This window comes from Rhincodon typus, chromosome 17 (assembly GCF_021869965.1).
Source record: "Rhincodon typus isolate 14 chromosome 17, sRhiTyp1.1, whole genome shotgun sequence".
Classification (NCBI taxonomy): domain Eukaryota; kingdom Metazoa; phylum Chordata; class Chondrichthyes; order Orectolobiformes; family Rhincodontidae; genus Rhincodon; species Rhincodon typus.
This window is the reverse complement of record NC_063348.1, coordinates 4661969-4675163: the sequence shown is the minus strand read 5'-3', so window position 1 is coordinate 4675163 and position 13195 is coordinate 4661969. Positions and strand designations below refer to the sequence as shown.

Genomic DNA, 13195 nt, shown 5'->3' with positions numbered 1-13195 from the left:
TGAACACAGCCTGGGTCATTCCAGCTTATACAAACTGCAGTCTGTCAATGGCATGTATATCTTAGGTAAGGAGTCCAAAACTGCACACAACACCAGAAGCATAGACCCGCCAGGGGCCTATATAGCTGTACTAAAGACTTCCTTCCTCTTGTACTCTAACCGTCTTGCAAGAAGGCCAACATACTATTTGCCTTTCCAAACGCTTGCTGCTTCTGCATGCCTGGTTGGATGACTGGTGTACAAGGCACTCTGGTCCCTTTATACATCAACTTTTTCCATTCAAATACCATTTAAATAACACTCAGTCATTCTGTTTTTCCTACCGAAGTGAACAACTTCACATTTTTCCAACACTATAGTGCATTTGTCAAGCATTTGCCCACTCATTCAACTTATCTAAAATCACCTTGAAGCCTCCTTACATATCCTTCACCACTCACAAACCCAGCTCGTTATGTGTTGATAGCAAACCATGAAATAACGCATTTGATTCCTGGGAATCAGGAAGAATTCAGGAAGAAATGGGAAACTAAGGAAACAAATCATAGAATAGAATTCCTACAGTGTGGAGAGAGGCCATTTGGCCCATCAAATCTGCACTGACCCTCTGAAGAACATCCCACCCAGATCCAGCACCCTGCCCTATGCCTGTAACCTCACATTTCCCTGGCTGATCCATCTAACCTGCACATTCTTGGCCACTATGGGCAATTTAGCATGGCCAATCCACCTAACCTGCACAATCTTTGAACTGTGGGAGGAAACCGGAACACTGAGAGGAAACCAACACAGACACTGAGTGAATGTTCCCGACTCCACACAGACAGTCACCCAAGGCTGGAATGGAACCACCGTGAGACAGCACTGCTAAGCAATGAGCAACACAAATTCATTTCTAAAAAATAAACAATGGTTTGGTAATTACACTTACTTGTGTATTGAGTTATTGTCACAGGTCCACTCGGCAAATTACCAGGTCCAACAGTCACCACAGAAATTAAATACTTAGTTCCAGAAGTGAGATTTGAAATTGTGATGGAGTTTGTATTTGCTGTTATTGTCTCAGCATTGGAACCATTGTCGTAGGTGACGTTGAAAGTATAATGTCCGACATCCATGTTTGCAGGTGCTCCCCAGTTTAGTGAGATGAAACTGGTGCTGAAGTTGGTCACAGTAACCCTTCCAGGAGTACTGGGAACTGCATGGGGGTGACAAAAGATGCAAAACAGTCACTCTCACTGGCACTAACATTTCCAGGTCCCCGATTATTGTGCTTCTGTATCACTTTGCAAATGTTTTTCTACATTAAAAGCAAATGGTCTTTGTCTTGGAAGAAGTGTGTGTACAGCGTTTGGGTAGAAAAGAGCCAAGAGATTTCTGAGATTTTCCTGGAGATGTGAAGAGAGATGGAGATTGTAGTGAGAGTTAGAGTGGGGTAACGATGACAGGATTTCCACTGGATATGTAAAGAGGGAAGCTTGTACTGGTTCACAAACAGTGTTATTAACCTTAGAGATAAAGGGAGATTTTGAAAGTGATTTACTAGGACCCCAGAGTCCTGCAAAAATCAGGCCTCTATGGGTTAAAATTATTTTCTTAAAAACTTGTCAAAATGGAGCCTCAGAAGTTTTTATTGTTTGAACCAGCTCCTGATAGTGATCTAATTGCCTGCATCGTTCAACATAACTCTGATAGGATTTAAGATTTTTTTTTCATTTAATGAATGATTTTACTTCACACTTGGACACGAACTCACATATCCTTGGGGACTAAAATGACCCCTGACATTGCGCGTTTAGGGATTTCTGTAAGGTTTCTACTATCAGAGCTGGCATCTGCATCATCAAGAATACACAAGAACAGCTTCTGTAAGTATATAAAAAAAGAGAGCTGCTCAAACAAATAAGAAATCCATACTGTGTGTTCAAAAAAGCCTGTGTGATGCTGTGAATACATTATATCAGTTTCAGTGTTGGAGTGGAAATGTGAAAACAGCAGAAATGCAGCACATTTTTTTTGAAATTTCCTCTTTCACAACATTAAAACAAATGCAAAATAATAAACATTAGGATTTCATATCAACCTTTTCAAGAGTTGGCGTGTCAATATTCACGTAAGTAAAAAAAAAAATCAAAACTTTATGACTCATCATTTCTAGGACCATTTTAAAATGGCTTTTGGGGTAAAGTGTACAACATATTGTGTTTGGTGAAGAATTTAATGAGAACAAGAGCTCTCATTAGCGATTCATACGCAAAGATCAGTCTCTCAGTTTAAAATTTCTCTGCTAATTTTAAGGAGGCAGGAAGTGAAGAGGAAGGGGAAGAAAATTGGAAAACAGGAGAATAGAATGGTGGTGAAACACAACAGACAGTTGATTATAATGGAGAGGGTAGGTGGACACAAAGGATTGGAAAATGTGACAAAGTTTCTTTTGCTGGCAGTAGAACTTTAGTTGCAGGAAAATTGCTGGTTTGATTACAAAACTTCATAAATTTTAATATTTACTATTTAATATTTAATATTTAACATTTACTAAACCCAGGATGCAACCGAATGGCATCTTCATGGAAAATACAGATAACTGTAACAACAATGCCAAAAACAAGAACAACTTTATGATGTTTCAAGGAACTGATAAGGATGTTACCAAACAAAAGTTGAAACTTGGTCAATTTGATTTGCTCAGCTGACATGAAATTTAAAATCGCCCAGTATTATTGCATTTTTAAAAACTTATATAAGCTTCTAAATCCTTCATTTATAACTGGATTAACACTGCTATTACTGTCAGGGAACCTGCAAACTACTCCAACTGGTGTCTTTCTGCACTTTATTGTTTTTTATTTGAGATTTTGAGCTCAGATTCTCTCTCTGCCTCTATTTTTTTTTTTATTCTGTAATATCTGACCTGCCACATTTGCTTTCTCACTTTTCTTGAGTTTTCTAAGAGTCAAACATCCTATTCGGTGTTGTCCACCAGATTGAACTAATTTATCTGCATTGGTGTAATTAATTCAGCTATCTTGTTATGAATCTTGCTGCACTCTGTCATGGTGGAATAATTTAAACCAGGGTTACCCACATGACTAGAACGGGACACTGCAGAGTCATACTTGCAGTTCAATCCACATACAAACCACCCTCTGTGTAGAGTTGTAGAGTCAAAGATTCATAGAGTCATACAGAGATCCTGAAAAATTTTATCATGGAACGAGGTTACAAGGTTGACAGGGTAAAATCATGAATTTGAAAATAAGAGTGAGATTTTTATAATCAAACACTGCCAGGCTAGTAGTCAAGGCAGGACAGAAAGCCAATGAATACTGATGAGTGCAACATGTGAGCCAGAATAGTATTTAACCCCATGCTGTTGGAACCAATCTGAGCCACATCAACCATCCAGCTGAATGAGTGACCCTTACACCTGCTCCACCCATTGACCAAGCAGTCCAGGTTGCTGTAGACACATTTTCACTTTGTAACACTCTGGCGTCAGGTTGTGGGTCCAGAGCTCTGAACAGAGATGGTAGGGGACTCCAACTTATTTCCATCACATGTCTGATCGGGAATGTCGCCAACTCTTAGCAACTCCTATTGTTGATAGGTGGAAGGACTTACAGGTTCATACTGGACTTTGCTTGGTCATCAAGTCTTGGAGTGGGACTTGAACCTAGACTAGCCATTGTGCTACAAGAGCTCTAATCCAAAATAAATTGCAAGTAAAATTCACTTCACAAGACTCAATAAAGTGGAATCTTAGTTCTAGCAGGTAGTAAGAAATATATTGGAGAATCTTCTGTGCTCACTCTAAGTTTGTTTTGCAGAAAAACCAACTCACAATTGGTTTGTGTATTTTTGAGCTAATTTAGAGGTTCCAATGTGTGGGTGAGAACGGCAGTAGGATAAGGAATGTTGTGGTCCAATCAAGGAATGATATATTTTTCCTTTCTTACTCTGGATAAAAGTGCACTTAAGAATACGTGTAAACCAAATATTTTGTACACCCATCTTAGTTGACAGTTGCTTCCATACAATGCCAAGTTTCATGTGGTGCGTTTTCAGGAGACATGCCTGTCAAATTTAACAGTTACATATCATTGTGTCATGATGGTTGGTTTGCAACCCTCCAGTAAAAGATCAATGGCTAAAATTAGGTGAAATTTGTTTGTATTAAATTAGCACAGGATACTGCTGTCTTCTTTGGCTAGATTCACAGGTTCTGGGGGCTCATGGTCCTGACGCTGTATGCATTTGTCAAGAAATTTACCAATAACGAGTATTTTGACAATGTATAAATGTCGCAGCTGAGTTCACATGTTCAAATGATTAACCTTCTGTTGTTATAAAGCCTCCGCACAACCAAAGACTCCACTGCAGTGACTTTGTTCTACTAAGAAGGCACTATGTGTAGCATCCTATACCAGTGAAAACTTAAATGCTTCAGAGCTCTTGGCAGATGGTAAATTCTTGTTAATTTTTTATAATTTCTAAGACGACGAAACCTCTGTCATATTACAGTTAAATACATTCAATCTAAACCAGCTTTTTTTTTTTTACATTTCACGTACCTGTTATACCAAGCTTATTGTCAGAAGTAACATTGAAAGGTCCACTGCTTGTAATCACAGTGACGTTGTACTCTCGCCCAGGTTGAAGTCTGTGGAATTGTACAGGCATTACGGTATCCGTGCTGATGGTTGAGCTATTCAGAACGACAAAGAAGTTCTCCACATTGCCAGAAGGAGAAACCCAGGAGACAATTAAAGTGTCTGTCGTGTCATTATTTTCAACTGTAATATTCCCTTGTGGTACCTGGACAGGTCCTGCACAGATGAGAGAATGTGTTTAGAACCTTTAACCAGTAGAATTAAAGCACTGATGGACAATGTGGAAGAGGACTGAAATTTTTACTTGCACTTGTTGGAAACCTATTCACTTTAGTTGACTGAAGGTGAAGAAACTCAGGATTATATAGAAATTCAGGATTGATCACTAAAATGTGCATTTGCTGGACTTTCTCTGATGGAAAGTTATGATCAGCCTTATAAAGGACCAGCAACACAATGTTTAGCTGCGGGAAAAATGCGGGAGCAAAGGGACAGACGATGAACAGAAACGATTGTATTCCTACTATAAAAGTTTTTGCAGTTTCCAACCAGAACACTGAATGGAATATTCCAAAGCACAGTATGATGTGGACACTAGCAACAGAGTTGGGAGAATCACAAAGTCAGAAGTGTGAAGCTTCTCACCATCAACAACGAAAAGTCCCACTTTCCAACCAAGTATTGAACAGCAAGACAAGATTCTCACCAGTGAAGGAATTTTGCATGCAATAAAATCCTAATATTATCTAATCTCACCTCACTGATATGCAATATCCGACACTGATTCCGAGGATGGTAGGACTGATGCATGAAGTCAAATGGTTCCCTCAAACATGGAGAGGAAAAAGCCTAATGGGGCAATCGTTGTGCTGAACGTTCCCATCCAGCTTTCTTTCGGAACACTAATTCCTCCCTCCTAGGCTATTAGAAAGTTTATAGAAGCCCGATTGACAACTTTTCTGATTCAGGCTTCCCAATGAATTAAACCATGAGATCACAACCAACAATTCCATTATTTTGAGCAGCAGATGCTGTGGCCATTTGCAGCAAAATTCTGAGACACTTTTATTTTTCTTCACTGTTCCACTGCCAGCCCCTCTTACATGCACCATCATCCCTTTTGGACATGTGAGCAGTCCTACCTTTAACCCATCACAAACCTTCCCTTTGGTTCTTTTCACATTATCCAACTGTCCCTCTCAACCTCCTCAGTTGCTTCAAACATGATACTCTCTAATGTTTACCAGTTTTGCTGAAAAGTCATCGAATTGAACTGATAAATCTGGCCTGAAGAAGGGTCACTGGACTCTAACTGTGCTTTCTCTCCACAGATGCTGCTAGCCTTGGGTTTCCCCAGCCATTTCTGTTTTTGATAAATCCGCTTCCCTCATCATAGATGCTGTCAACTTGCTGAGTATTCTGAGCAATTTTTATTGGTCATTTACGTGTCATGCTCTTGGAATGTACCATGACCCTTCACAACCAACTTCTTTCTGTAAAGATGACCAATATTTTGGCAAATGCAACCAGTCAATTTTGCACATAGCAAAATCCCAAAACTGAAATCAACATGTTTCTTTGGTCAGGGCTGTGAAAGAAATTTTGTTAGTTTATTAGAGAATTACCCTGGTATTTTTTTAATCCCCTCCCGAATAGAGCAGGAGACAGATAGCTAAACTAAACGATGCCCACTTGCCTGTGCTGAGGCCATATTCATCCAAACCCTTCCTATTCAAATACTTATCCAAGCGTCTTTTAAATATTATCATAGAATCCCTACAGTGTGGAAACAGGCCATTTGGCCCAACAAGTCCACACTGCCCCTCTGAAGAGCATCCCACCCAGACTCATTCCCCTACCCCTGCATTTCCCCATGTTTAACCCAAACATCCCTGGATAATACGGGCAATTTAGCATGGCCAATCCACCTACCCTGCACATCTTTGGACTGTGGGAGGAAACCCAGGCAGACATGAGGAGAATGTGCAACCTCCACACAGATAATTGCTTGAAGGTGGAATTGAACCCAGGTCCCTGGCACTGTGAGGCAGCAGTGCTAACCACTGAGGCACTGTGCCACCCATATGTTGTAACTGTACCCATATTCACCACTTTCTCTGGCAGTTCATTCCACATCTGAACCACTGTGTAAAAAAAAAAAAGCTGCGCCTCATGTCCCTTCTAAATCTTTCTCCTCTCACCTTAAAAATATGTCCCCTTGTTTTGAACTCACCCACTCTAGGGAAAAGACCCTTGTCATTCATCTTATCTATGTCCCTCATGATCTTATAAACCTCAATAAGGTCACCCCCTCAACCTCCTACACTCCAGTGAAAAAAAGTCCCAGTTCATTTTTATATTTCAAGCCCTCCATTCCTAGCAACACCCTGGTAAATCTTTTCTGAACCATCTCCAGTTTAATAATATCCTTCCTATAACAGGGCGACAAGAACTGCACACAGGACTCCAGAAGAGGCCTCACGAATATCCTGAACAAACTCAACATAATGTCCCAATTTTTATACTCAAAGCTCTGAGCAATGAAGCGGGAGCATAATAAGCTCCAATAAAGTCCCAGTTATACACTGAAGCTAGATTAAATTATATACTTGAGTGCTGCAATAAAGTTTGAATAGACAACATTCTCAATAAACACAACAGTGCTTTTAAGTAAGCCAGGTTGGATACTTTGAACAATTTAACATCATGGCTAGTAACAGACTTTCAACATGTTGTATCCACTTGGGATTCCTATTTTACCTTAAAACCTATTCTGGTTGAGGTATCTTGATGCAATAAGTCAACCAGCAAAATAAAATTTAAAAGTTAGCTATATACAAATCATAACAGTGCACTTTTGGTACTTAAAAGACTTTATACTGAACTCACATCCCTTGTGAAGTAACTCAATAAAAGGTAACAACTGATACAGAAAGCAGGCTCACCAATGTTTCACGCAGACAGTAAAACGAGTGATCATAGAAATGGTAAAGATTAAAAAAAATAGGTTTATTCAGATCTCATTTGACCTACCTAGGACAAACACTTACTTGTGTAGTTAGATTCCGTCACTGCAGTTGACGGAGTCCCATCTGCTGCCAGTGTTATCACGGTAAAATTATACTTGGTTCCAGATGTCAGTCCTTCGATAGTAGCATTCGCACTTTTCACAGTTATGTTTCCATTATCACCAGAAGGGGCTGGGTTTCCCTTGGTCAGCACCATGTACTCATACCCTTCTTTATGATCTGGTGGTTGCGTCCAAGTCAGGATTACAAAGTTGGTGCCAGCTTCCACCACCATAACATTCAGTACTGGATTGGGCTCTGTTGGAAACAGTTACACCATCTTTGTTCAACAAACAGTTGCTTACAGCAGCGTGCAAGAAATGTCTCAACAGATTTCTTCGTAATAGGAAAATTTGACAAAGGGAAATTAAAGCATAATGCACCAGATATCCAAGGTTCAAAAGCATATAAAAAAAAGGAAAAGCTATAGGTAGCAATTGTGAGGTTTTTTTTTTTAAATATAAAGACACAATGTCTGCAGATTGTAGGAGAAAATGAAAACTAAGAAGCAAGGTGGCAGCAGATGAAGTTCATGATGTGGAGACAGAAAAGGAATGGGAAGGAAGAAGTGATCGAGGAAAATATTAAAAGATCAGCTATTAATCGTTGCACAGTCACTTTAATTTCAAATGACTCTACATATCATACAAACAAACAATTGCGTGTCATTGGAAAGAAAATGTAAGGATTAAGTATTTAAAAGTAATTTGGATGAACAGAAATGAAACAGACACCCTCATGTTTCAATAGGTAGAAAACGGTCAAATAGTCTTCAATTGCAGCAAGATCAATTCTATGGCAGTCAGTCATTGTGGAGGTTAAAAAAAAAAGTATACTCCTCCACTTTCACAGTTCAGTGCAACAGCCTGTTAGGATTTCCAGTGTGAAAAGGTTACTGACACCAGTAAGGGAAGGGAATGGGAATGTGATCAGTTTCTTGGCGAAAAACAAACTACAAGCATACTTCATGAGTTATAATTCTATGCCACCACAAATTTTAGCTATGTAAACTAAATAGTTTAAGTTCTCATCTTCAAATTTCCCCTTTTGAATATGTCAGAGATAAATTACATAATGCTGCAAACTCTGCATGCATCCTTCAGTCCTGTTACATTGACTTGCACTTGGCTTGGCGTATGAAATCTCACTCCTTCCAGAGCATTCACTATAGTCTCCTTCCAAGCCTTCATAAACCATAGGGCAAAAGTAATGGCCACCACATCCTGATGTCAAACTGTAAGTTATAAGGGTCTTTGTCTCCAAGGCACTTTACCACAAGCAGCTAGTAGAGCCCAATAGTTTAATGTAACACTCACTGACCACAGAATGGATAAGAACGTATTCGCCTTAGATCGATAATCAGAGCGCACAGACTTGATCAAAAGAACTGAATAGCAGGAGTTAGTAGAAGGATGAGAGAGAAATGGACAGGACATGACCCAGAGTTAAGGAGCAAAATAAGTTGCGATTACTCCATGAAGTCTATAAGCCACCAGCTAGTGGCAAAGGGATAGATGAACAAATTTGTAAGGAAATTAGAGAGGGGCCATTATAGTTACAGTAGTGGACATTAATAATCCAAAAATAAACGGGACTAGTGGGAGTGAAAAGGGGGAAAGAGGCAAAAATCCTAATGAGCGTTGAGAGAAGAAATGTTTACAGTAGTATGTTTCAAATCCAAAGAGAAAGAGACATTGCTAGGCCAGATTCTACTGAGGTAGGCCCAAGTGGGTCAAATGCCAGCAGCAGAACGTTTAGGGAACGGTGATAATCACACCAGAAGGATGAGGCTTGCTATCACAAAGTATAAAGAGCAAAAAGAAAGAATAATGAACAGAAAGAAAGCCAATAATTAACAGAAAGCAAAGGCAATGAATAAACCCAGTCTGGATAAACTAGGACCAAGGATTGGCAGGCAAAGATGTCACTGAACAATGTGCTGCCTTTAAAGAAGAAACAGATCAAGTACAGTCAAAGGTCAAAGGAGAATGCTAGGGCAAACAAATCCAGCTCTCCTTGGCTGGTGAGAATAGGGATTAAGATGAAGGAGAAAAAGTGTGTTTATGACAGAGTCAGGCTGATAACAAGTGGGGACCAGGCTGAGTATATAAGGCTCAGCACGGAATTGAGGAAGCAAATGAGAGACATGTATAGACAGTACAAGTTGGGACTGGTAGCTAGCATAACAAAGAAAGCAAAAATTCCTCGAGTGACACAGAAATGACCTCAAGATCTCTTTATACTGTTTATGACGTGACATGGCCATAGGTCTTATTCAATGATGCAACTTCGCCATTTACTGCATTTCATTGTCAAATGATCTTTTCAACAGAAGCTATCATGAAAGAGATGAGACCAACCAGTGCCCAGTCAAGAGGAAGCGATAATTGAATGAGCATCCACTGGTCTTCAGAATGAAGCAGCAGCCCTGGAGGCTGGGTACCATAAAGGCTGGGACAATGATACTAATCTTTCCATTCCAGCTGCTGAAACCACCCTTTGCAGTAAGCCCACATGCCGTTACCATCTGACACCATTTCCAATAACCAAATCAGCGAGAAATGTGAATGTACAGGATGGGCCGAAGGGCTAGAAGTTAATGATAGATTGTACTGGATGGGAAAATAGGCTGGGCAAGTTTAGAATAATACTTAACAAGCTGCATGACCTTGGATGAGTTCTGTGAACATTCCCATATGTGCTGCAGACAGCACAATTAAAAAAAAACTTGTTTTCTGCACAACCCAGCAGTTTCGTCTATTGCATCTGTGATACTGTATAAGGGAGAGACAGAGTTTTGTTCAAAGCTGCTGCTGGACCTCGCTTCAGCTCGGAATTGTGAACAGTGCCAGGGACGAACCTAAAGCTCCAGACCAGCCATCAGTTGAGGGATCCCTGACAGGTAGACGAACATTAGATTTGTTGCTTTTTCTAGAAAGGCATGAGACTGATTGTTTTTTTTACTTTTTCTCTTCCATTTATCATTACAACTATAATCATTTATTGTTACCATTATTATCAATTATTATTATTTAATAAACATTCATATTTAAGCAAATTGCTATCATTGAGCTTTCCCTTAATGATATTTACTCGAATCTGACAAGAACTGCTTGGATATACATGCTGTGAAACCCCCAGTGTTTGTACCTAAGGTCAATGGACTTCAGAAGATGTGGGGTTAGAAATACAGTTAGTTTAATGGGAACAGACATAATCAAATGTTTCAGTCAATATTGTAAACAAAATGCTTTAACTGTCAAGATAGTAATCATTGAAAGTACTTGGGAAGAGATACAGATATAGGGTTTCATGGATTTGCAGATGAACCTCTGAACAATGCTGTAATGGAACATTGCCCTCAGCAGTCATTTGTTAGAAACTCTGCTATAAGGTGAAACCCAGCGTGAGCTCTGATGCCACATCATCACACATATACTGTTAAAAAATGCCATTTAAAAAGAAAGCTGCACAACGAGCTGGAGCTTGTATGAAGAACAGAAGAGCATGTACCAAAGTAGGAAGCCTTTAGAAATGTTGATGCGCATGTTATTGAGTTTTCAATAGTATCTACCTGTAGACTCTTTTTCTCTTTCCTTTTCTTTCGTTTCCTGAAAGCCTGCCCTTAAAATAATGTGCAGGGGATTGTATTCACTCATTCTATATGCGCAAGTTGTCCGCTTCAATGATATACAAAACGATCATACATCGATGATCAGAAACACTGAGCTGTCACCTGGTGTTTCAGCCGAAACTTCAAACACCATATTTATGGAAGGGGATGCTTGCAGGGAAGGCAGTACTGTGAAGGTTCACAAGCCTTGGTCCATGTGAAGAGACAGTTAACCGATGGTCACAGGCTAAATTGGGTCTGTGCACTCCAGAGTTAAGAGCAAGACAAGTGATCATGACGAAACATGTAAGATTATGAAAAGGCTTGAAAGGGAAGATAGTGAGGCATGATTCCCAACCCTGCTGCTGGGAAACATAGAACAAGGGGCATGGGGTCAATCATTCAGGACTGAAATAATCAATAATTTCTTCACACAAAAAGCTGTGAATCTCTCAGGCCCCAGCGAATCAAGTGAAGTTGGGCGGTGGCGGGGGTCAGTGAGTGGAAGAAAACTATGTCCAACTTCTGCCACATCAGTAATCAATGGGAGAGAAGGCTTAATAGATCATATTCATCCCATCCTATTGTAGTCCTTAGTTTCTTCTCAATTCCAAAATTTCAACAACACTGTTTCAGGACTGCTCATCACGTGTCCGAATGGGGGAGCATTAAGAGACAGATTCTGCACAGTTCAACTGTCATCAAAGTCTTTAATGAGCAGGTTTGTTCCATCAATAAATTCAAAACAAATCTCATCCTGTTTCCTAAAGTAGCACACATTTCACTTTCCACAGCAGATTCCTCACTTCATTCCTATATGTAACACATCCTCCACTACCATCCTGAATGATCTGATAATCACGGAACAAAATATAACTTCAAACCCTTATACTGTCCATCTCCCTATGTGAAGATTCTGACATTCAATCATGAGCACGATGTTTCAAATTCTTGTTTCCATCCCGTTCGTGCTTACTCTTAGGGAAGAAAGAGGGAACGTTAAGAGAGAAGACTCTCTCCAGTTTGACCCATAGGCAATGATCACAAAAGAACACATCAATCCAAAGTCCATATTGAGCAGCTTCAATACCTCTTGTAAAAGCTCACCACAACCTGACTGAATCTTAATTACCGTCTGAAATGTTTGAGCTAGCCAGACAATTTCACTATACGCATCAGAAAAACATTGTAGCATGCAACTACTCCATGTAACTCTTCTGAACAGTTAACTGCTGGTGATTAACAATGATAACCATATTCCATCAATAAATCCAAAAGAAATCTCATCCTGTTTCCTAATGCACCACATGTTTCACTTTCCACAGCAGATTCCTTACTTCATTCCAGTACACAACAGGACCTCCACTACCATCCTGAAAGATCTGATAATCACTGAACAAATATAACTTCAGACCCTTTGAAGATACAATCCAAGATAATATCTAACATAATCTCAATCTCCCACCAGGAGACTCTCAGTTTCATTGGTCAGTAAAATGTTTCAAATTAATGTTAATCAGCCCATTCTGGTGGAGAGGGAACGTTAAGAGACATTCTCGCCAGTTTCATCCATTTGTGATGAACACAAAGAACACATCAATCCAAAGCCCATACTGAGCAGCTTCCTTACCTGTTGTAAAAGAATCTGTTACCGGAAATGTTGTCCCATCTGCTGTCAGTGCACTCGTGTTGAATGTGTGATTGGTCCCAGGGCTCAGATCCACCACTGTTATAGACCCATCAGTAACAGTGCTATTTGAAAATGGATCTCCAGTCGGCTCCACCGACATGTACCCAGCATCATAGTCTGATTGACTGTCCCATCTCGGAGTAATTGAAGTGGTGTTGCTATTCACAAGGGTTACACTGGTCATGGCCTTTGGTTCTGTAAACAGTAACCAGAT

At 39.9% G+C, this 13195-nt stretch overlaps 1 protein-coding gene across 1 annotated transcript in view; it reads right to left on the bottom strand.

The window, feature by feature from the left end:
• Positions 1-13195, bottom strand: part of ptprja (protein tyrosine phosphatase receptor type Ja) — a 102671-nt gene that overhangs the window by 78890 nt on the left and 10586 nt on the right. The window contains exons 3-6 of the mRNA XM_048607138.1: positions 12922-13176; positions 7661-7936; positions 4572-4826; positions 932-1198 (exon numbers count right to left, since the gene is read on the bottom strand). Coding sequence (XP_048463095.1) covers positions 932-1198; positions 4572-4826; positions 7661-7936; positions 12922-13176 — 1053 coding nt within the window. The remainder of the gene's footprint in view (positions 1-931; positions 1199-4571; positions 4827-7660; positions 7937-12921; positions 13177-13195) is intronic.